This window comes from Vicia villosa, linkage group LG2 (genome assembly GCF_029867415.1).
Source record: "Vicia villosa cultivar HV-30 ecotype Madison, WI linkage group LG2, Vvil1.0, whole genome shotgun sequence".
In the NCBI taxonomy this organism is placed as follows: domain Eukaryota; kingdom Viridiplantae; phylum Streptophyta; class Magnoliopsida; order Fabales; family Fabaceae; genus Vicia; species Vicia villosa.
This window is the reverse complement of record NC_081181.1, coordinates 71793335-71819964: the sequence shown is the minus strand read 5'-3', so window position 1 is coordinate 71819964 and position 26630 is coordinate 71793335. Positions and strand designations below refer to the sequence as shown.

The 26630-nt window shown below is 35.8% G+C and overlaps 1 protein-coding gene across 1 annotated transcript; it reads right to left on the bottom strand.

The window, feature by feature from the left end:
- Window positions 1–3418: 3418 nt before the first annotated feature.
- On the bottom strand, window positions 3419–3751 carry LOC131649330 (uncharacterized). The gene has a single exon (XM_058919094.1). The coding sequence runs from the start codon at window positions 3749–3751 to the stop codon at window positions 3419–3421; it is 333 nt and encodes a 110-aa protein (XP_058775077.1).
- Between the last annotated feature and the right edge of the window lie 22879 nt (window positions 3752–26630).

Below are 26630 nucleotides of genomic sequence, written 5' to 3'. Positions count from 1 at the left end.
AATTTCGTGAACCATGTGCGGAAAATATTTGATCTGTTTAAACCACGGCCTCAGTGGTTTAATGACGTTGTAGCTGGGAGCGGGCTTGGCGGGTTATGCATGACCAGATATAGTACCATAAGCCACGACATATAAGGGGCTTTTGTCAAACGGTGGCACAAGGAGACGTCTTATTTCCAATTTCCTGTTGGGGAGTTGACGATCACCCTACACGATGTGGCCTGTCTGCTCCACTTGCCGATCAGAGGGAGGTTACTGGACCATTCTCGGATACAGAGGGTTGAGGCCATAGACTGGATGATTGACTATCTGGGTATGGACCCAAACATGGCGGATTATGAGTGCAGAGCGACGAGTGAGGCGCATATCCGGTTCTCCAGCTTGAAAGAGCTTTATGAGAACCACTTGGTGGCGACAGTGGAGTCTGAGGAGGAGGGTGACGGGAATTTTGTTGAGTATCACTGTGGTTGCACTCTGCGGTGTTGATTCATGTTCTTGGTAGGCACTGACTCTTTGTGGACAAAAGTGCAACCTACGTCGACATGACTTATCTTTGGTACTTTATTGATCTGACTACAGTTCACGAGTGGAACTAGGGGTCCGCCATTATGGTTTACCTATGCCAGAAGCTGAATGAAGCCTCTAACTGGAAGACCAGACAGTTGACTGGCTCTTGCACACTCCTTACGGTATGTTTCTTTTTAATTATTTCACATTTAAATATGGTTCATATTTATTTTTAACATATTTTCGTATTTGTGTTTCAGGGTTGGATCATCTCATACTTCCACCGCATCCATGTCTACGACAATGATCCTGTGTACACTAACGCCATGCCCAAGGCCGCACGATACACCCTCCAAAGGGGGAATAACAAGGTGGGCCCATATCGCGTGTACCTCGACCACACTATTCACGATGACATCCATTGGACGCCCTTCACTATTACAGTAATGTTGTCTCATTCGACCGCATCACATTATATTATGGATGGTTGGCATGTGGGACCAACATCATGGTCAGGTATCTGCCAGAGAAGTGCATGAGACAGTTTGGACGTGTGCAGATGATACCGTGGTCTCCGTTTGAGGTTGCTCCTGACACTGTTACTCGTCGGGACCTCACAGCTATATTTGAGGATTGGGCGCATCAGTTGGTGCTTGAGGAGTATCCGCGTATGGTGGCCACCCAAAGTTAGCACTGTGTTGATGGGTACGTGACATGGTTTTATCGGGTGTCACATCCTTTAATGACACCCGATGCTCTTGGAGATACACCTAGGCCAACACATGAAGAGATCTTGGAGAACCAGCAGGCCAAGGATGACCATGTCACTGATCTCCTGCCGATATGCCAGCAAATACAGATGCTTGGGCATGATGCATTGGACTGAGGTATCATTGAGTAGAGCGGTCCAGAGGCAGTTGTCATTGTGGAGAGGATGGTTAGTGACGCGGCCGGTGTGGCGGTGTATAGGAGGCAGAGGAGGTCGCAGGGTGTTTGCATTAGGCCTACTCAGTAGCAGTTGCCTATTTATGTTTTATTCATGACTTTTTTGTATTCGTGTTGTAATATTTTGACACTGAGCACTTACCCATACAACTATTTTCGTATTTATAATATTGATATTTTATTCTAATTTACGTGTTATATTTTATCGATTAATGTAAAATATGGGATTAATCATTGTTTTGAAAAGAAAGAGAAAAACTCAGAGCATATTTCGGAGATGCATATCCGAAACTAGTCTATATGTTATTTCGAACATGCATATTCGAAGACACGCAAAAATGGAGGAAAACATAATTTTGTGTTTTATCAATCAGACATTTCTATAAAAAAAAGTTTATAATTGTCAAAATAAGTTTAAAATTTGATACATAAAATAGCGTCTTACACGTTTATCTTAAGTCTAAAGAATGAATATACATAAAATTGTGTTCTTAAATAAATATCATACAAACAATACAATAAAAAGTATGTTGTCAAAATAGTATTTATAAATGAATAATATTTTGTTTTTTTTTATATGTAAATTAAAATAAGTATCATACAAAGAATATGATAAAATATACATAAAATATTTGTTGCTTTCTCTAAAGAATTAAAGAAATATATATTAGTCCGTAAGATTTTATAATATAATGCAGTTTGATTTTGTTTGGTTCAGCTTACAAAATACAAATCGTAAATCGAATCGAACCGCGCTGCTTTATTTGAAAATGACTCAAACGCATCTAAACAAAATGTGATTTTTTCCATTCGGTTTTGAACACCCTAACAAAAATCCTCCAACTTAACATGCTTATATATATATATATATATATATATATATATATATATATATATATATATATATATATATATATATATATAGTTTTGTGTAAAAGAAAAGCCTACTTGATGTTTGGATCAAATAATAAAATACAATTTCGCTAAAAGCCTAAATAATAAATTTCTATCTCTGGGTCCATGACAAGATGTACATACATCATAAGTCAATATAAAAACATTCTTGAAAGATATATCATACACCAAACATACCCGTTTTCTATTTGATATGATTATCTTTAATTAGTAGCTTCCATATTTCACCAAAAAAGTAGAGGATAGGAAATTTCCCAACTTGCATATCTTACCCTTTTTGGTGGAATAATCTGCCATTATCTTACCAGAACCAGCTAAATATCTCTATCATTATTTTTATGTGCTGGAAAGCGTTTTCCAACTTGTTAACGGGTCCAGTTATTAGTTTGGAAGTATTGGATATTTTCTACCAAATTTCATATCTAGTTCAACGTTTGAATATCTTTTTTATGTGATTTTGATATCCACTTTGCATGTAGCCTAACTTGTTGACCCCATTAATGTAAATTCTTAATTGTCCAAATTTGATTTGACTTAAAGGTCAAGGAAGTTAAATATACGTTTCTTGAATAAATTAATTGAAGGGAATCTAACATCAAACCAAAGCAATGTTTTCAAATTCGAACAAATTGATCACCCAGTCAAACTATTGGATTATTGGAGTATTTGCTAGTTTAATTGAGAGAATTTTTTCATTCCTATACATTTTCATAATTTTCATAAATTTTTGGTGAAAATTTAAAAATATTCTTTAAATTCATATATCCATCTCCGGATGCATTCATTTCACATAAAATTGAACGCAAACAAGTGAGACACCCTATTATATTAAATTTAAGTTTGGAGTTGCGTCTCCAAACGTGTATTTGATATATTTCGGAGATTCATATTCGAAAAAAGCTTTGATACTTCAAAATAGAATCATAGACAATATGAGCAAGATCTAGAAACCACACAAACTTAACATTAAATTAAAACACTCAACATTACATAGATAATTGTTAACATAAAATTAACATTACATTTTGTTATAAACGGTTAGTTTAGGACGTTACAACATATTGATAATATTTTCGACGGGTCTTGCAATCTTCGCATCCACTTCATTCGGACCCTCTGTTGCATAACGACGAAAAGTACTCCACGTGACCTCTAAATCTTCATTCTTCTTCAATTCGAAGTTGGTGAACTGTAGCTTCTTTTCAGTGTCAAACGAGGGTGGACGATACTTGAGCTTGACAACTCTTCGATTTTCTAGATATCGCAAGAGAGTATTCAGTTTGGATATCAAAGCGGCGGGATGTGTGTCGTCAGTGACTCTAAATTGATATGGCGGCTTCTCACCATTGAAATACACAAATGCAAGGTGGGGATATGTATTCATTTCTTGATTGTGGTGTCTTTTGTAGAAAATATGGGATGAGAGACATCCTATTTATACAAGTCTTGGATCACTTTGGATCTTAGAAACCTTATCCTGTCACCAGGGTATTTTTCAGAGATGGATATTGTAATACCCCGATATTTAGATTTAATTATTTAATCTATTATTTGATTATTTTGAGGTGATTATCCGAGTCATTGTGATTTGTCGATGAGTATATGCGATATTTATGTTACGTATGATGTTTATGTTGATGCGTGTGGGGTAGTGGAATTAAAGTGTTGGTTAGAATAAAATAATATAGTTTCTAATTAGCATGATTATTTAAATAAAATAAAATAAGGAGATGAAATGAAGTAGAGTTAGTAAGGGAAAATTAGAAATATAAAGTTCATAATAAGGCTAACTAGGTAAAAATTGAAAATAGGAGAATTATTCATTCAACGTAAAATTTTGGAGAAAACTGAAAGAAGAAAGAGCTAGGGCAAGAAAAGGAGAAGATGAAGATCAAGCATAGGAATTCGAAAAGGGAATCAATTCAACTAATAATCTAAGGTAAGGGGGTTATCATGAGTATTTTGTTTGATTTAAGGGGTTGATAAATGTATGTTGGGGGTTATCATGAGTATTTTGTGATAATTGATGAAATTGATGAACGATGATGATGGATTGTTCAGATTATATGATTATTGTGATATCTACTATGATTAGTTGTTGTATTGGTGTATGATAACATGATTTAGATTCAAATCCACCATTGTTGAGGATTTGAAGGTTTGAGGTTTGATAATGAACATTGGAATAGAGATGAATGATCATGTTTTAGGTTTGTAATGATTAATACATGTTAGAACTAGGATCACAGACCTTAAATCGCAGGAAATTATCGATTAAAACATGTTTTTGGGCAAAAGATTGGGACTGGTTTGATGCAGGTCGCGCAGGATTTTCTACAGAAATCACAGAGCCCGCTTAGAGCGCTTTTGAAATAAAATGAACCTGATTATAATAGGTATCGTGCTTAGCGCGGTACAAGGGGCGCTTAGCGCGGATTCCTGAATCAAAAATTAATATTTTTGAAAAATGATTTTAGAATATGGAAGCTTATATTTCATTATAATTTCTGATAATTTTCTGGAATTTACTGTGCACGTTTGGGTAGGTTTAGAAGGCATTTTGTATGTAACTTGGTTTTGTGAATTTTTGTGCTTCGGTACTTGATTTTGGTGAATGTTTTTTGTGTTGATTGATAACATGATTAATTGATGATTATGTGTTGAGTTGACCAAGATGCTTGTGATGTTGTGTGTTGGAATGATGATATGAGTTTGATGAATACGTGAATGATGATGCCATTTTGACTAGTCGTGGTCGTTGATTTTGTGAAGTTGAGCACCATGCATTCATAGCATATTTGTAGGACGATAGTCCAGTGATGTTGTAGGACCATTGATCCAGTGACGACCCTTAGTCCCATTGTGCGGATTGAGTGCAATATTGTGATGTGCTCCGGTTCCAAGCAGGAATCATTCCTATGGTGGGGATCTTTGGAGAACGATGATTGAGTTATCAGTGATGAATTGGTACCACATGATGAGTCCATTTGTTGTTGCATTTCATTGTTGTGATATGTTGTGAATTAATGATGCTTGATTATTTGTGATGTGAATAACTTAAGTGATGATTGTGATTTAATCATGAGATGATGTTGTGAATAGGTGATGATGTGCAAGTGTGGGTAAGTATGCGAATATGATGAATATGTCGTATTGATATATGTGTGATTGGTTATTTCTATACCACTACTATATCTATTCCTTATGTCTTATATAATATTTATGAAATACTCACCCTTTCTGTTTGAATGTTGCATCCAGGTGGGTAACGCGCAGGTAATCAGGAGTAGTCCGTTGAAGTTAGAGGATAGCTTCATGGCGTCCTTATAGTGTTTGTTTAGATTGAAGGGATTCTTGCTCTGATACGTAACATCAGGGTCGGGGTCGCTATATTTTGAAACTATTATGTTCTCTTTGACTATTTTGGATTTGATTGCATTTTGACGAGTTACCTTTCAAAGAATTTTGATGTTTCAGTTATAACTCATGAACCATGAGGTTTAATTGATGTTTTATGAAGATTATTCTAAAGATGCCTTAAATTATGAATTCCGCTGCGAGATAACATGCTTTACTTTTTGATGATGAATGAGATATAGTTTAAAATAAATTTTGAGAACCCGAGTTACGGAGCAGGACTTGTTATTGTGAATTTTTTATGACGATACGACACTCTTGTTGGTGATTGTAACACGGTGAACTGACTTTTTATAATCGAAATGTCGCGGTAAGCAAGAGTCGCCACCGACTTTTATTTTATCCGAACCAAATCAGAAAGGCAAAAAGAAACAGAAAAAAAACCTTTTTGAAGAAATCTAAGTTCGGGGGGTAATTTATGCAAAGGGAAGGTGTAAGGCACCCTTTGCATCCATGGTTTTCCATGGGCTCTTAATTGCTTTGCTTGCTCGTTTGTTTAGAAAATGTAGATGAAAGAGATAGGGACTTTAGCTTGTGAATAAGCGTTGCCCTTTTGAAAAATTATGAGAAAGAATATAATAAAAAGGTTTGAGCATTGCAAGGCAATTAGGGGCAATTACCTTAAACTCAGATGATAGGTCTCTTTTTAGCCTTTCAGAATGAAAGGGTCTATCCTTGCCATAAGAGGGCAGGAAGCATTTCGTTTGGAGGTTGAAGGGTCGTCGAAATATCCTTTGCCATAAGACTGCCCCATGCCATAGGAGGGCAGGTAGTCTAAGGCAAGGATCAGAATAAGCCATTTTTCGTTAGGTAACCAGAAGATACCTCAGCCTTTTCCGTAGGAAACTTCCGAGGGTCGAGGTCATTTGTGTATCGAAGGCAGCATCATTTAGGGTCGTGACCTTTTTATCGAGGCAACATGGCTGAGGTATCCTCGTATTCGAGGGACATGACTTATTCTGCAAAAACACAAGGCAACAGGCAACAAGGCAACAAGGCAACAGAGAGGTTACCCAAAGGGTGCGTGTGTGCAACAATCACGTGATCATATTCAGATATTTATCTTTTAATTAGTTATTCTAATTCAGTTTAAGGCTTGCACTCCCTAAGATTACTAACCATGCAGTATATAATAATATAAAGCAATAAAGGGGGGCGGGAAATTGTAACCAGCGGATCCCTTATCAGGGTTGACACAAGTAATAATAACATGGAAGAAAATATTTAAGATAAGGGTTCAGGGTTACCAGACTCGTCGCTTTGGCATTCGACAAACCCTGAAAAGGCAAATAACAAAATTGGATGAGGGTATGACTAATTCAAAGGCGGGCGGGGGTAACCCTAAAAAATAAAAAGTAGATAAATGAAGATAAAAAAACAATGATCAAATAGGCGAGGGTACTTAGCTTTGATCCGATTTGATCTGATATGATTGCTAGGCGCTTTTGGGGTTGACCCTGAAAGGCAAGGCAGAAAAGGGATGAATGCAAAGCAAACCCTAAAAGTAAAATAATCTAAATATAATTTAAATTGAATTAGAATTAAATTACTTAACTTCGAGGTTTGTTGAAGGCGCGCGTTCGGGACGAACCATGTTGCTAACCCTGATAATGCACAGAAAAGAAAATAAAATTTTCAGTGTATTATCAATCCTGGCTGGGATTTAAATAGAGTATAATGATAAATCGATTTAATTAATTATTGGTCTCACGACCTAATTAATTAAATCAGGTTCAGAAAATTAAATCGAGAGTAAAAATGTTTTTGTTTTGGTTTTTGGAATCTAAATAAAAATAATTATGATTTTTAAAGATAGGTATATAAATACTTAAATGCAAATTCAATAAGCAATATAAAATAAAATAAAAATAACAAGCATATGCAAATGAATAAACCATTAAAAAAAAATAATTTGAAAATAAAGTATGATATTTTTTATATATAATAGGAGAAAAACAAATAAGAAAATAAAATTAACGTCATTTAAATAATCAATTAAGTAAAAATTTAAAATAGAACTCAGCTTGATTGTATGTGGTTGAGTCCATGAGGTCTATGATGGACTGTTATGTGCTGAGCCATTGGATCATCCTTAGCCTGGATCTTACGGTCCTGGATGGAGGTCTATGGTAGTCCACCAATTGACGGTGCGTGTAGAACCTGCAAGGGAGTTGATACAAAAAGAAAAACCATGGCGTGCAGCTGGGATCGAACCCACGCCTATCCGGTTACAATGAAGCGCGCTTACCAATTGTACCACTTGCACATATTGTTAACTGATGGCTTCGTGAATAGAAATACAAAAGTAACACGCATATGGAAACGCGCGCGATAATTCGAATGGCCCAATCACATGATGACAGCGCGTCATCTTCTTTACTAAAAACCTGCAAACATCCTTTTTACAGTGCTTTTAACAGGATAGTTGTAAAAGGGTGTATCTATCACACCTGCGATTTCACCAAACCTCCATACAAGCATAAAAATCAAAAACAAAACCATAGATGGAATCGTTTCGTTCACACGATTCTAACCGTGTCATTAATTTGAAGTAATTGTACCTGCATAAAGAAGCCCTAAAGCAAAACCCTAATATGTGCTAATGGCAATTCACGGTATAAACACATAACACACCAATTAATGATCCAGAATCGATCTAAACATTCAAACAAACAATAATACGCAACTTAAATGCATGAATGAGGCGTAGAATTATGCAATCGAAGGTAAAGGGAATCGGACAAACCGTGGCGAATCGAGGGTAATTCTGAGAGCTTCAGCCTTCGTGTTTGACCTGAATACCTCCAATGATCCTCCAAGAATGCTTTTGAACACTTAAAACGCCTTGAATTCGCCTTAATCTCCAAAGCACTTTTGAAATTTTTCTCCACTTTTTGGACTCGGGTCTGGTGTGTTATGGCTGCAAATTCGTCAATCCTAGCAATTGTCTCTTTTCAGGTACTTATAGAAGTGCAATTAGGTTAACAAAACTAAAAAGAATCTTGTTGAATCTTGATTTGCAAGTTTTGGAAAATTTGATTGGAAATATATTTTAACTCTTTCTAAATAAGTCCAAATCCAATATTTTTCACTCAAGCTCTCAAGACCACGAATTTTTTGTCATTAATGTAATATATTTGATTGGGCTTGGAGCAAAATAAGATCTCTATCTATTTTTTATGATTTTATGTATTTAATTTATGTTTTAAAATAATAAAAACCATAAAATAAATGATAAAAACTTAAAAATAGAAAGGATCTCATCATAGGGCGTGCATGGGCTCAAAGTGAAGATTGGGTGAAGAAATCATAGGCCCATTTGGAAAATTTTGGATTTTGAACCTTTCCTTTTCACATTTTTTTCTCAAAAATAGTCCAACTTTGACAAGGTGTATTTCTCTCAATTCTTGAGGTATGGAAGTGTTCTTGGACTTTTTGGAAACCTTAGAGAGTCCTCTAACCAATGTCTTTGGTCCTATATCAAAATCATTTTCCATTCTCATTTTATGACCTTTTGAAAGAAATGTCTTCTTGTTGACTTTTGAAAAGGACCTATAATGTATGAAGCCATATCTCTTAAACCATTGACCTATGAGCGTTGATTCTTGGGCCATTGGATAGAGGAATGAATTCCCTTTAAAATGAGCTTTGGTGGGAATTTTTCTGGTGAAGTATGAATATTTGGTGAATTTTCAAAGTTTGGTTGACTTTTTTCAATTCATGCCCAAAATAGTAACTTTTGACTTTTGACTTTTCTGATCTTTCCTTGCATCATCATGATCAACCCTTGATCAAATGATGATTTTAGGGTTATGAGGATGTTGTTGACCAAATATCTTGAACTTTGACTGTATTTTGACTTGAAATGACTGTTTTGCCCTTGAGAGTCGACTGTTGACCTAACCAGGATTTGAGGGACTAAATTTGTTCTGTTCGACTTGAGCCTTTGTATGGAGATACTTTGGGATGTTAGTGACCCTATGGAACCACCTTGAGCCATTGATTCAATGATTTTCCATCGAATTAATCAAACCCTAATTCAGAGCTTTTGTGTAGGGGAGTGTGTTTTGGAGCTTTGTCTTTTGTTCTGATTTTACGTGTGAAAAATAACATGGGCAAATTTTGGGGTATGACAGTGATTTTGTTTTAATTTAATTCATATTATATTGCGAATATTCCTTGTGGGTTAAAAAAGCGTTACAAATATCCAGATAAACCCTTTTTTTTTTACGAAAAATGTGTTTTCGGATATGCACATCCGAAAATTTCCTTATTGTGTTTTTTTAATTAGTATGAGGTTTATTCGGATATACATATCTGGAATCACCCATAAACTAAAAACTGACTAGAAACTTTGTAAACATACACAGAAGTTATAAACCATAAAATTTGTAAACAGGGACATCTGATATTTACGATGTCATTGCTGAATATACTACTTATGTATTAAATCATATGAAGATTACATCATTGACGATAATACATTAAAAAAAGCATATCGATTACAATCTAAAATGCATCAAAAAATGCATCACCGCATAAATCTACAACTAGTTTCTCCTTCGAATTTTCCTTATTACATTCTCTTTCATGCTCACTCAATTTGGTGAATTATTCCATCATTTTCAGAAATTGATCCGGCCAAATCTCTGACTCTTTTATGGAATGTTTCATCCACTCCAACGATGTACTTTGTATATTACACCCCGATTTCAAATAAACCTCAACAAAATATAGCGATTTTGAAAGCTACCCAATACACTTGATATGTCCAAAAGAATCTTGAGGTGGGCCACTCCGAAGTGGAAATATATCTTCAAGAAACCATATCTTGACAGACTGATACACATCTTGTCATATGCACTTACTATAAGATGACCCATTTTAGGGAAGCGCATCCACTTGAAAACGGTGCGGGACCGCTAACACAAGGAGTAAGAGCATCGTGAATTGCATCAAAATATTATTTTTCCCGTATAACGATGTGTATAATTCCCTATGCACCGTAAACTCTTTCAAAAGTTATTGGCGGAAAAGATATCAATTCTTCTCTCCTCTAACGAGCAAGCCAAATACAGTTCGATAACTGCAATTATGACCCTCTTTATTATTTACAATCGCCTCAATGTGTTTGTTCATAAAAAGTGGTCACTACTACAAATAACACGTTTTACCTTGGATGTGAAATGCATTTAACCTCAGCTACAAAAGAGGGGTAACAAAGGGTGTCATGAAAAGTTGTCGCTTGACCCCTCGGTTAATAAAAAACCGAGGGGCTAAGTTATCTGTACACGGGTTTAAACCCCAACATCTGAATTTTAATTATTTTTAAAACTAGTGTGTCATACCTCTCGGTTTATCAATAATCTTGAGAGGTGAGATAGATTGTTTTTTAAAACTCGTTACCTTGTTTACAAAAAATATTAATAAATTAATTTGTTTACAAACTATAATGTTTAACCTAAATATTACATTGTTTACACAATATTAAAGTAAAAATTAGTTTCCTTGAAGATCTAAATGTTAGATCTTTGAATCATAAAATTTTGGGGAAGAGAAAATATTGAGTGTAGAAATTTTTCAATTTCTTTTGTATGGATTTTTTCTAAAATAAAACAAAAAAGGGTTAGATAAATAAATGATTTTCTGCTCAAATAAATATATAAGAACACAAACCTTAAACCCAAATAATTTTCTTCTCTTGCAATCCATCATTGACATCTTCTCATGGAAAATGATCTTGCAAACCTTAAAGTGGTGGATGTAGATAGTTTCAAGCGCTTCATGATTCTTCATTTACTTCTTATATTCAAAATGCTTTTATAATGAATTTTTTTAGGTTTCACACGGAATAGTAGCGGTAGTGTTTTCAATGTTGATACCCATGAAATGGATGATAAGGATTTGTTTAAGGATGGTGATCAATATCCTCAATAATCACGCCAAAATTATCCCCTCGATTTTGATAAAAACTGAGGTAAAATATGTTTACCCCACAACATTGTTGAATACTTGAACTTCAAGGAAGTATCATTGCCGCCAACGATACTATTGAATGTTTGAACTTCTATGAAGTGTTATTTCTGCCCACGAAGCCATTGAATGTTATCCTTGTCTCCCACGAGGCTATTGTATGATGGAACTTCAATGAAGTATCCTTGACGCTTATGAGGATATTGAATGTTGGAACTTCAAAGAAGTACCATTTCCGCCCATGAGGCTATCAAATTCGGGAACTTTAACGAAGTAACCTTTCCACCCAGTGGCATTTAAATGTTGAATTCCATAAGAGGATTTTGGCCTCCCTCGAAGGATGTCACAAAATAAACCGTAAGAATTGAATTCTTACTAAGACCCTTTAAGATGACCTGATTTCCCTAATGCTCACCCAGGTAATGCACATCAATAAAATAAATAAGCATACAAGAAGTATAAGTAAATCGCCCAAAGATGCAAAAATTGTGTTAATAAAGCTCCGAATGACGAGGATTATTAAGGCCCGAGGGGTGATACTGATTACTAAAAAAAAGAAAAAATCCCATTTAAACAACAAAGGGCAGACAGACAAAACTCAAATAAGAACTATTGGTCACCTCTAAGCGGTTATCACCCTTCTTTTGGGATGCTCTTCTGGAAAATGAGTTCCTCAGTAAGAATCTTATTTTCCCTAGCATGGGCCCCTTTGAGAGATGATCCATCATATTTATCCACAAGTCGGCTATCCCGAACCACTTTGAGTAAGTCTATCTAACTTAAATATAAATCAAGATAGAGTAAAGCTACATGATCATTGGCCCGTTCAATGTACTAGTATAAAGTATCCATCTATTTATCCTTACAGACACACAAACCTTTAGGTTGTTCTCCGATAAGGCGCGAGCCTTTTGGCCTCTTCATATGATTTCATAAGGGCTTATTTGAGTTTCTCCTCTAAGCACTTCGACCTATCTTACTCCTTTGGAATTTTTTTACTAACTCATACTCCTAAGTTAGCATTTGCTTAATGGAAGTTAAATTAATGTGCAAGTCACCCACAGATCTATCTGTTTGGGCATGAGACTTTAAAAGAATTCACTCCAGCATCAAGCCCTTCCGCATGTGGTTCTCCACCATATTTGACTTATTATGATTTCTCAATTTTCTGATAGCTTGAAAGTATTGAGAAAGTCTTCATGGAAGGAAAGTTGGGCGCAAGCATATTTCGACGCATCGAACGCATCATTTCACAATGAGGGTGGAAAATTTTTAGAAGAAAAATTGCTTTAAAATGCATGAAATAGGGTTGGAATATTGCGAGACTACAACAACTTGATGAGTAGTTGTTTCGCGATGTGATGCAGTTATCTAGACTAGAATATTTATGTATGACAAGTTATTCTACTATAAATCATGGCATGATGTTAGCATTTGTTTAGAGATGACACTCTGAGATGTCATATTTTTATCTTCCACATGGTGAGACGTCCATCCCACTAGATGATATGACATGCCTATTGCTTATTCCAATCATAGGAAGATTATTAAACCACTTCAGCATTATCATAGATGATGCATTAAAGATTACGATAGAGTGTTTAGAAGCTGGCCCAGATGATTCCATGAAGGAGATACATGACACCCGAGGATGCCATGCTATATTTGGATTCCTGGAAAGGTTGTATACACACTAGCTGACTGCGGTAGAGTAGGTTGATGGTGGTAATGAACATGTCATGGTGCATAGAGCATATGCATTAAGGACATACATGTTATACATGGTTTTCACATGCATATTTATGGACAAGAGTGTCTATTACGTGAATGTGGTTAACCTCAGATACTTCACTGTCTTGGAGGGAATTCACTGAAGGATAGAAAAACACTTAGAAAGGGGGGGTTTGAATAAGTGTAGCTTTAAAAACTTGACAGATAAAAATAAATTGCACAGTTATTTTTATCCTGGTTCGTTGTTAACTAAACTACTCCAGTCCACCCCCGCAGAGATGATTTACCTCAACTGAGGATTTAATCCACTAATCGCACGGATTACAATGGTTTTCCACTTAGTCAGCAACTAAGTCTTCCAGAGTCTTCTGATCACACACTGATCACTCCAGGAACACTGCTTAGATACCCTCTAAGACTTTTCTAGAGTCTACTGATCCACACGATCACTCTAGTTACAATCTGCTTAGTTCACTCCTAAGACTTCCTAGAGTATTCTGATCAACACGATCACTCTAGTTCCTTACAACTTAATGTAATTCTAAGAGTTTACAAATGCTTCTTACAAGCGATAATCACAACTGTGATATTTCTCTTAATCGTTTAAGCTTAATCTCACTAATATATTACAACAGCAATGTAGTGAGCTTTGATGAAGATGAAGATTCTGAGTTTAGATTTGAACAGCGTTTCAGCAAGTTTGATATGAGTTGTTTTGGTGCAGAATCGTTAAAAACGTCAACCTTGCTTCTCATCAGAACTTCATATTTATAGGCGTTGGAGAAGATGACCGTTGAATGCATTTAATGCTTTGCGTGTTCCGTACAGCATCGCATTTAATGTTATACGCTTTTGTCAACTACCTCGAGCCTTGTTCACGCTGTGTCTACTGACGTAGCCTTTAATAGCTTTTAACATTCCTTTTGTCAGTCAGCGTAGCCTGCCACTTGTACTTCCTTCTGATCTGATGTTTGTGAATACAACGTTTGAATATCATTAGAGTCAAACAGCTTGGTGCATAGCATCTTCTGATCTTCTGACCGTGAAGTGCTTCTGAGCGTGATACCATCTTCTGAGCTTCAGTGCTTCTGATCTCATGTTCTTCTGATGCTTCCATAGACCCATGTTCTGATTCTGCTTCGACCATCTTCTGATGTCTTGCCAGACCATGTTCTGATGTTGCATGCTGAACCCTTTGAGACAAAGCTTCTGAGCGCTGAATTATGCGTACTCTTTATATATTTCCTGAAAAGGAAATTGCATTGGATTAGAGTACCATATAATCTTAAGCAAAATTCATATTATTGTTATCATCAAAACTAAGATAATTGATCAGAACAAATCTTGTTCTAACAATCTCCCCCTTTTTGATGATGACAAAAACATATATAAATGATATGAATTTGCGATCAGAAAGAACAGACGGCAAAAGACAAATTACACAGCTATAGCATAAGCATATGAATATGTCTCCCCCTGAGATTAACAATCTCCCCCTGAGATAAATAATCTCCCCCTGAAATAAATACTCGAAGAACTTTAATAAAAGACTTCCCTGATTATTTCGGTAGAGACGATCATATAAGCTTCTGTCTTTAGAGAATTCATAGCTTCTGACTTCTGCTTCCATTGGACAGCTTCAGAACTAGAATTTCCTTAGATCCCTAGAACACTCACAGCTTCTGATTCCTGCTTCCATCTAGGACAGCTTCAGAACTTGAATTTCTTTGATCTTCTGAACATTCACAGCTTCTGATTTCTGCTTCCATTCAGGACAACTTCAGAACTTGAATTTCTTTGATCTTCTGAACATTCACAGCTTCTGATTTCTGCTTCCATCTAGGACAGCTTCAGAACTTGAGTTTTCTGGATCTTTAGAACATTCGCAGCTTCTGATTTCTGCTTCCCTCGGATAGCTTCAGAGCTTTGAATTTCTACCACCATCACTTCATGCTAGATTTGTATCAGAACATTGTTGAATGTACCAGAGCATCATCTGAGCATCTCTACATCCTGAAATGTTACAGAACAAAAACTAAACGACAAAAGTCAACATGAACGAGTTAGAACATAAAATATATGTTTGAACACATTATATGTATCAGAGCCATAACATTATATGTATCAGAGCAAACAATATATCAGAGCAAATAGAATTTTGTCAAATCAAATAGACAAATATGGATTAAATTCTATTATCAGTGCTTCTGATTCATTCTTCTTTCTTGCTTCTGATTTCTGAAGCTTGACAGCACTCAGCTTGCTTCAGTATCCATGGTTTTGCTTCTTGTGTTTGCTTTGAAGATTTTCTTCACTTCTTTATACCTGCAAAACACTTAAACCATATAGAACTTGCAGTTCTTGTTAGTAAATGTGTGGGAGCTTTACCCAGCAACTGATAGATTTAATCAAATCATTTATCATTTATCTTCTCCCCCTTTTTGTCATAACATCAAAAAGAATATTTCAAAAGATTCAGATGTATAAAACGACAAATAAAATCACTGGAATGTAAATACAAAGAAACTTTTCATTGATTGATGAGGAATGCAAAGAGATAGAGAGAGATGAGAGGGAAAGAGAAGAGTTTGAAGAGTATTTAAAAGAAAATAAAATGAAACGAATGATGAAAAACATTTAATGTTACGTGATGTGAGGAGAGGTAATAAAGACGAATGAGGTGACTAGCACAGTTACCTATGGTCGGCGTCCCTTCAACTGCACGCACGTTTATCCATGAATAGTAACGACAGGTTTACCATCCCGAGATAAAAACGTAACAGCTGTTTTGCTTTAAAAGAGGTTCTGAATCAACTTAGACAATGAAACGTTAGTAATAACCGAATCATAATTTCTAAAAGATTTCAATCAGAACTTCTGATATATAAAAAATAATCCATTTTTATTTCAGAAGATACTCATACATAAGAACTTCTCATCTCCTCATTCTGGGCATAAATCCATACTGATGTTCTTCAGAATGAACTTAAACCTATCTTCAGCCAGGGGTTTTGTAAAGATATCAGCCCATTGATGGTCTGTATCAACAAAGTTTAAAGATATAACACCCTTCTGAACATAGTCCCTTATGAAATGATGTTTAATCTCAATATGTTTAGCTTTTGAATGAAGAATAGGATTCTTAGATAAACATATAGCAGAAGTATTATCACAGAATATAGGAATGTTACTCTCAAATATCTGATAATCTTCTAACTGACTCTTCATCCAGAGCATCTGTGTACTACAACCAGTAGCAGCGACATATTCTGCTTCTGTTGTTGATAGAGCAATAGTTGCTTGCTTCTTGCTATACCAAGAGATCAAATGACTTCCAAGAAATTGGCAACTTCCTGAAGTACTTTTTCTTTCAATTCTGTCTCCAGCATAGTCAGCATCGCAGAATCCTACTAAGTTGTATTCTTTAGATTTTCTGTAAACTAAGCCAACATTAGTAGTACCTTTCAGATACCTTAGAATTCTCTTAACAGCAGTTAAATGAGATTCTCTAGGATCTGATTGGAATCTAGCACACAAACAAACACTGAACAGAATGTCAGGTCTAGAAGCAGTCAAATATAGAAGAGATCCAATCATACCTCTGTATAACTTCTGATCTACTTTCTTACTTACCTCATCCTTACCTAGAATGCATGTTGGATGCATAGGAGTTTTGGCTTCTTTGCAGTCTAGAAGATTAAACTTCTTCAGAAGTTCCTTCACATACTTGGTTTGGTGAACATACGTTCCTTCTGATGTTTGATTTATTTGTATTCCAAGGAAATACTTGAGTTCTCCCATCATGCTCATTTCAAACTCAGCCTGCATAGACTCAGCAAACTCCTTTCCAAGTGTAGCATTAGATGTTCCAAAAATAATATCATCTACATATATTTGACAAATTAAAATATCCCTTTTAAAGGTTTTACAAAAGAGAGTAGTGTCCACTTTTCCTCTAGTGAAACCATTATCCAGAAGGAAAGAACTTAAGCGTTCATACCAAGCTCTGGGAGCCTGTTTCAATCCATACAATGATTTCTTAAGTTTAAAAACATGATTAGGAGACATAGAGTCTTCAAACCCAGGAGGTTGATGGACATAAACTTCTTCATCTATATAACCATTTAAAAAGGCACTCTTAACATCCATTTGATAGAGAGTGATGTTATGTTGAGTGGCAAATGAAATTAATAGACGAATAGATTCTAACCTGGCCACTGGTGCAAAGGTTTCTGTATAATCAATCCCTTCTTGCTGACTATAACCCTGAGCCACCAGTCTGGCTTTGTTCCTTACCACTTCACCTTTCTCACTGAGCTTGTTTCTGAAGACCCATTTTGTGCCGATTATATTGAATCCATCTGGCCTAGGAACAAGATCCTAAACATCATTCCTTGTAAACTGATTCAGTTCTTCTTGCATAGCAATTATCCAGTCTGGATCTTCTAGAGCATGATCAACAGAAGTTGGCTCGATCAAAGATACAAGACCTAATTGACAGTCTGCATTGTTCTTAAGGAATGCTCTTGTTCTGATTGGATCATCCTTCTTTCCAAGAATGACATCTTCTGAATGACCAGAGATGAGTCTGGATGATCTTCTGACAGATGGTTCTTCAGAAATGCTTAGATCCTCCAGAGAAGCTGATACTTGATCTTCAGATTCTTTGCTTCTGAGAATCTCTGCTTCTGGTGCGTTGCTTCTTGGCTCAACAACTTCTGATATGTCAATATCACAATCTGCAAAATTATCAAACTGCTTTGGTTTTTCAGAACCAAGCTTATCATCAAACCTGATATTGATTGATTCTTCTACAATCAATGTTTCAGTATTGTATACTCTGTAGCCTTTTGAGCGTTCAGAATATCCAAGGAGGAAACATTTTTGAGCTTTGGAATCAAACTTACCAAGATGATCTTTAGTGTTCAGAATAAAGCATACACATCCAAAAGGATGGAAATATGAAATGTTGGGCTTTCTATTCTTCCACAATTCATAGGGAGTCTTATTTAGAATAGGTCTGATAGAGATTCTATTCTGAATATAGCATGCAGTGTTTATTGCTTCTGCCCAGAAATGCTTAGCCATATTGGTTTCATTGATCATGGTTCTGGCCATTTCTTGCAGAGTTCTATTCTTTCGTTCTACAACCCCATTTTGCTGTGGAGTTCTAGGACAAGAGAAATCATGGGCAATACCATTTTCTTTGAAGAATTCTTCAAAGGATCTGTTCTCAAATTCACCACCATGATCACTTCTAACCTTTATGATTTTACACTCTTTTTCAGATTGAATCTGAATGCAGAAATCAAAGAACACTGAATGAGTCTCATCCTTGTGTTTTAAGAATTTTACCCATGTCCAGCGGCTATAATCATCTACGATGAATAATCCATATTTCTTCCCTCTGACAGATGCTGTTTTGACTGGGCCAAACAGATCAATGTGCAAGAGTTCTAATGGCCTTGAGGTAGAAACAACATTCTTGGACTTGAATGCAGGTTTGGAGAACTTGCCCTTCTGACATGCTTCACAAAGAGCATCTGATTTGAATTTCAGATTAGGGAGTCCTCTGACCAGATTCAGTTTGTTAATCTGAGAAATCTTTCTCAAACTAGCATGACCTAATCTTCTGTGCCAGACCCACTGCTCTTCAGAAACAGACATAAGACAAGTCACCTTCTGACTCATAAGATCTTGCAGATCTGTCTTATAAATGTTGTTCTTCCTCTTGCCTGTAAATAGGATTGAGCCATCCTTCTGATTTACAGCCTTGCAAGACTCTTGATTAAAGATTATATCATAACCATTGTCACTCAATTTGTAAGTTTAAGAGTGCGCCTAAGAGGGGGGGTGAATTAGGACTTTGAAAATTTATCCGGTTTTATGAGAATGCTTGTACTTATTTTTCTGGTTAAGTGTTTGAAGGTTCTTGAATAGTTCTTTTCTTTTCTTGATAATAGTGATGGAAGCGGTAAAATGCGGAAAAGTAAAGAACACAACGATATATACTGGTTCCCCTCACAATCCGAGAGTACTCCAGTCCCCTTTCAAACACGAAAGAGATTTTACTATTGTTAGATCTTTGTACAAGCCTATACTAAGACTCCTCCTACAATCTTCTAACAAAACCACCAAGAACAATCCTCTTGGATTTCAATAAGTCCTTAAGAGAACACCCTCCCTAAGGATACCTCTTGTTTCCAAAACTATGGACAACAAGGTTACAACTACCAAGAACAATCCTCTTGGATTTACCAACTTGATTATGAGAACAATCCTCTCACTAATCAACAACCCTTACTTCCAACAATCTTGGATAGCAAGTCAATAATAACAAAATATATTTTGAGTAGAAGTTTTGATACAATTAATCAATCACTTGATTGATCTTCCCTTTCAAGCAAACAAATCTTTTAATGTAACACAAGTGTTTATGAATGGTATGAAATGTTTCTTTGCAATATTAAAAGAAAATATATGCAAGAGGTTTCAATGAAATTTGAAGTATATGACACTTGGTGTTTATATGAAGATTTCTTGATGTATAAGATTTGTATGAATTTTTGAATGAAAGAGGTGATTTGATAAATCTGAAATTCTGTGTTTTATAGCCTCTAAAACACCCCTACAAAAGATCATAATCCATGGAAGGTTGCCAATACAAAGGGTGAAGAGGTATGACATAAAAGCTGTTGGAAAAAATATAATTTTTCAAACTGCGCACAGAGGAACCGGTTCCCAAAATATGGAACCCGGGTTCCCTAACCCAACGTTAAGAAGAATTTCAAATTTTGAACTGGGGAACCGGTTCCCAAAAACTGGAACTCGGTTCCTGACCCTTTTAGCGCAAATAAAAGTTGGCAGAAGTCTTGGGGAACCGGTTCCTCCAATTTGGAACCCGGTTCCTAAGAAAGAAAAACTCAAAAAACTTTATGGAAAGGTTTGAAATGATTCTAGGATGTATGTAAGATTTATAGATGATGTATATATCTTTGAAAACACTTGTTATGCATTAATAGACTTGCTTTGCCATAAATCTTAATACCTTAGATCAACCAAGCTTGAAATCATTGAGAGAGTCTTGAATCTTGATTCTTTTTAAAATACTTGATCCATTGCTTATTTGATCTTTTTGCTCATCCTTTATTGATGCATACTTATGATAGTTGTCTTCATCAAAACATAGTGTTGTAGAAGCTTGCCTTCACATTCTCCCCCTTTTTGATGATGACAACATTTGAAATATGAAGTGTAATGCTCTTATGTGAATGCTCCCCCTAAATTTGATAACTCCCCCTTGATCACAGCTCTCCCTTGATTCTTGAGACATATTATTTCTTTGTGGCTGCAAATGTTAGGTACAAGCAAGCATACACATATACACAAATATCTTCTCCCCCTTTGTCATTATCAAAAAGGATGGGAAAAAGATAAATTATTATAAAATATGAACACAATTAATTCTTTACCTATGAGTTTTACCTCATGAATGACTTCATCAAACGTTCATCTTTGATGAATATTATTTTGAAGCCTTTGTCACAAAGTTGGCTTTTTCTTAGAAGATTTTGCTTTAGTCTTTCAACATAAAGTAAGTCTTCAATTGATGTGAAATTTAGTACTTCAACTTTGACAATGCCAAGAATTCTTCCTTTAAGTTATTCTCCATATGTGAAATCACCCTTGGACTTTATAACTAGATTTGAAAGTTAGTTTATGTCTCCCATCAAATGCTTAGAACCACCACTTGATAAAAACACCATAGATTTTAAGTGGTCCTCAAGCAAACCTACAAAACAAATTAAGTTTGATTTGGTACCCAATGTGCTTTGGGTCCATCATAGTTAGTTCCTTTCTTCACCCATACATAATGTCCACTAGGAACACTAAAGTTCCTTACATAACAAGCATTGGGTGTGTGACCAATAATACCACAATAAAAACAAGTAGGTTCAAAGTTATTTCTATATCTAGGAACATATGGTTTCTTTTTAGGAAACCTTTTAGGATGATGATGAACCTTTTGTACTTTATTCAATTTGTTGAATTGTTCACTTGTCTTCACAAAGATAGTTTTACTAGTACTTGGTTTAGACTTTGCATATCCAAGACCACTTTTATCATTAGGGAATCTTTGTTGCCTAAGGACACCTTCCAACCCAATTTGTCCTTTTTCATACCTTTCAAGGACTCTCTTTAATTGAACAATTTCAAAAGAAAATGATTCACAATTCTTGCATGCAACACTATCTTCTTGAACACTAATCATTTTTTCCTTGTCATCTTTTTCTTCTATTATCTTAACCTTCTCTTCTAAAGATGATATTATTTTCTTTTGAGATGAGATAATTTTATAGAGAATTTTGCACTCATTTAACAATTCATTTATAGCCTCTTGAACATCATTATCAAAAAGAGAAAATTCATTACTAACCTCATTGTCTTCATCATCAGAATGGTGTGTTGCTACCAATGCAAGATTCGCATGTTCTTCATCTGAAGATGAACTTATTTCATTGTCATCCCATGCTACATATGCTTTCTTTGATTTTTTATCCTTATTTTTCTTGAAGTATTTGTTCTTCTTTTCAAGTTTAGGGCATTCACTTTTGACATGTCCTCTTTCTCCACATTCAAAGCATTTAATCTTCCTTGTTGGTACTTCATCTTTAATGATCTCCTTTTTCTTTTCTTTTCTTAGAAATTTTTCAAACTTTTTGATAAACTCATTATCTTCTTCACTAGTGGATTCATCCTCTTGATTGCTATCATGATGCTTGACTCTTGTCTTCAAGGCAATATCTTTTGAATCTTTCATTTGAATTTCATGCGTTTCAAGTCTTCCGAGTTCTGTTTCATATTCTTGAAGTTTACCGAACAAGGTTGCGGAAGTCATCTTTGATAGATTCTTTTTCTCGGATATCGCCGTTACTTTCGGTTGCCATTCTCTTGTTAAAGATCTGAGCACCTTTAAATTTAGTTCTTCGGTAGGGAGAGTCTTACCGAGTGCCTTCAAGTGATTTGTCAAATGAACGAATCGTTTTTGCAATTCGAGAATAGTTTCTCTGGGCTTCATTCTAAATAGTTCGTACTCTTGGCTTAAGGTATTCAATCTTGATCTTTTAACTTCAGCGGTACCTTCATGAGTTTCTACAAGAGTATCCCAAATTTCCTTTGATGTTGTACATGTTGATATTCGAAAGAATTCATCCATACTAAGAGCACCATGAAGAAGACTGATCGCCTTTTTGTCAGCAAGAACTTTCCTTCTATCATCATCGTTCCATGAAACTTTAAGCTTTGTTGATTCAACACCATCGACGATAGTTGTAGGAACAAAGGGACCATTTTGGACTGCTTCCCATACTTCTTCTCCTTTTGCTTCTAAATGAGCCTTCATTTGGATTTTCCAAAAGTCAAAGTATTCACCACAAAATAATGGAGGCTTGTTGTTACTACCACCATCTCTAAAAACTGGATTCTGATTTGCGGAAGCCATTCTGGATCTTTAGGAACAAGTTACCTATAACTTGCTCTGATGCCAATTGTAAGTATAAGAGTGCGCCTAAGAGGGGGGGTGAATTAGGACTTTGAAAATTTATCCGGTTTTATGAGAATGCTTGTACTTATTTTTCTGGTTAAGTGTTTGAAGGTTCTTGAATAGTTCTTTTCTTTTCTTGATAATAGTGATGGAAGCGGTAAAATGCGGAAAAGTAAAGAACACAACGATATATACTGGTTCCCCTCACAATCCGAGAGTACTCCAGTCCCCTTTCAAACACGAAAGAGATTTTACTATTGTTAGATCTTTGTACAAGCCTATACTAAGACTCCTCCTACAATCTTCTAACAAAACCACCAAGAACAATCCTCTTGGATTTCAATAAGTCCTTAAGAGAACACCCTCCCTAAGGATACCTCTTGTTTCCAAAACTATGGACAACAAGGTTACAACTACCAAGAACAATCCTCTTGGATTTACCAACTTGATTATGAGAACAATCCTCTCACTAATCAACAACCCTTACTTCCAACAATCTTGGATAGCAAGTCAATAATAACAAAATATATTTTGAGTAGAAGTTTTGATACAATTAATCAATCACTTGATTGATCTTCCCTTTCAAGCAAACAAATCTTTTAATGTAACACAAGTGTTTATGAATGGTATGAAATGTTTCTTTGCAATATTAAAAGAAAATATATGCAAGAGGTTTCAATGAAATTTGAAGTATATGACACTTGGTGTTTATATGAAGATTTCTTGATGTATAAGATTTGTATGAATTTTTGAATGAAAGAGGTGATTTGATAAATCTGAAATTCTGTGTTTTATAGCCTCTAAAACACCCCTACAAAAGATCATAATCCATGGAAGGTTGCCAATACAAAGGGTGAAGAGGTATGACATAAAAGCTGTTGGAAAAAATATAATTTTTCAAACTGCGCACAGATGAACCGGTTCCCAAAATATGGAACCCGGGTTCCCTAACCCAACGTTAAGAAGAATTTCAAATTTTGAACTGGGGAACCGGTTCCCAAAAACTGGAACTCGGTTCCTGACCCTTTTAGCGCAAATAAAAGTTGGCAGAAGTCTTGGGGAACCGGTTCCTCCAATTTGGAACCCGGTTCCTAAGAAAGAAAAACTCAAAAAACTTTATGGAAAGGTTTGAAATGATTCTAGGATGTATGTAAGATTTATAGATGATGTATATATCTTTGAAAACACTTGTTATGCATTAATAGACTTGCTTTGCCATAAATCTTAATACCTTAGATCAACCAAGCTTGAAATCATTGAGAGAGTCTTGAATCTTGATTCTTTTTAAAATACTTGATCCATTGCTTATTTGATCTTTTTGCTCATCCTTTATTGATGCATACTTATGATAGTTGTCTTCATCAAAACATAGTGTTGTAGAAGCTTGCCTTCACACAATTGACTGATAGATAAGAGGTTATGTGTTAATCCTTCTACAAGAAGTACATTAGAAATGGAAGGAGAGTTACCAGACTTTATAGTTCCAGAGCCAATTATCTTGCCCTTCTGATCTCCTCCGAACTTGACTTCTCCTCCAGACTTAAACACCAGGTCTTGGAACATAGACCTTCTTCCTGTCATGTGTCGCGAGCATCCAGAGTCCAGGTACCATGACATGTTGTGCTTTGTCCTTTTTGCAGTCAAGGATATCTGCAATAGGAATAATCTTATCCTTAGGTACCCACATTTTCTTGGGTCCTTTCTTGTTAGATTTTCTCAAGTTCTGATTGAACTTGGGTTTAACATTGTAAGCAATAGGAGGAACAGCATGATAATTCTTAATGTGAGTTTCATGATATTTCCTAGGTTGTGTCACATGCTTTTTGGTGTGTGTTAAGTGAAAACTTTGAGCATGTGAAGTGTGCCTAATATCATGGGAGTGGCCATACTTGAACTGATCATACAATGGCTTGTATGTTAGTTTCATTTCATCAACAGGTTCAAGTTTGTATGGGGTTTCACCCTCAAAACCAATGCCAACTCTTTTGTTTCCAGACACAGCATATATCATAGAAGCTAGCTGACTTCTGCCAATACTTCTAGATAAGAACTTCCTGAAACTTAAATCATATTCTTTCAGAATATGGTTTAGACTAGGAATGGATTTTTCTGAATCAGAAGGAGATCCAACATTATTGGATAATTTTAAAAGCTTTTCTTTTAATTCAGAATTCTCCAACTCAAGCTTCTTTGTTTCAAATTCAAATAGCTTTTTCAGCTTTTTGTATTTGAGACTAATCTGAGACTTGAGTTCCAGAAGTTCAGTTAGACCGGAAACTAACTCATCTCTAGTAAGTTCAGAAAATACCTCTTCAGAATCTGATTCTGATGTAGATTCTGATCCGTCATCTTCTGTCGCCATCAGCGCACAGTTGGCCTGCTCATCTTCTGACTCATCCCAGGTTGCCATAAGACCTTTCTTCTTATGAAACTTTTTCTTGGGATTTTCCTTCTGAAGATTTGGACATTCATTCTTGTAGTGTCCAGGCTCATTGCATTCATAGCACATGACCTTCTTCTTGTCAAATCTCCTGTCATCGGAAGATTCTCCACGTTCAAATTTCTTTGAACTTCTGAAGCCTCTGAACTTCCTTTGCTTGGTCTTCCAGAGTTGATTTAGCCTTCTGGAGATCAGGGACAGTTCATCTTCTTCTTCAGATTCTGATTCTTCAGGATCTTCTTCTCTAGCCTGAAAAGCGTTAGTGCATTTCTTGATATTAGATTTTAATGCAATAGACTTACCTTTCTTTTGAGGCTCATTTGCGTCCAGCTCTATTTCATGACTTCTCAAGGCACTGATGAGCTCTTCCAGAGAAACTTCATTCAGATTCTTTGCAATCTTGAATGCAGTCACCATAGGACCCCATCTTCTGGGTAAGCTTCTGATGATCTTCTTTACATGATCAGCCTTGGTGTATCCCTTGTCAAGAACTCTCAATCCAGCAGTAAGAGTTTGAAATCTTGAAAACATCTTTTCAATGTCTTCATCATCCTCCATCTTGAAGGCTTCATACTTCTGGATTAAAGCTAGAGCTTTAGTCTCCTTGACTTGAGCATTTCCTTCATGAGTCATTTTCAAGGACTCATATATGTCATAGGCCGTTTCCCTGTTAGATATCTTCTCATACTCAGCATGAGAGATAGCATTCAGCAAAACAGTTCTGCATTTATGATGATTCCTGAAAAGCTTTTTCTGATCATCATCCATTTCTTGCCTTGTCAGCTTTACGCCTCTGGCATTTACAGGATGTTTGTAACCATCCATCAGAAGATCCCATAGATCACCATCTAGACCAAGAAAGTAACTTTCCAGTTTATCTTTCCAGTATTCAAAGTTTTCACCATCAAATACCGGCGGTCTAGTATAACCATTGTTACCGTTGTATTGCTCAGCAGAGCCAGATGTAGATGCAGGTGTAGGTGTAGACTTTTCACTTTCATCAACCATCTTTTACTGAAGCGTTTTTCTCTTCCTGAATCTTTTCTAAACACGGTTAAGTGCTTGCACCTTAGAACCGGCGCTCTGATGCCAATTGAAGGATAGAAAAACACTTAGAAAGGGGGGGTTTGAATAAGTGTAGCTTTAAAAACTTGACAG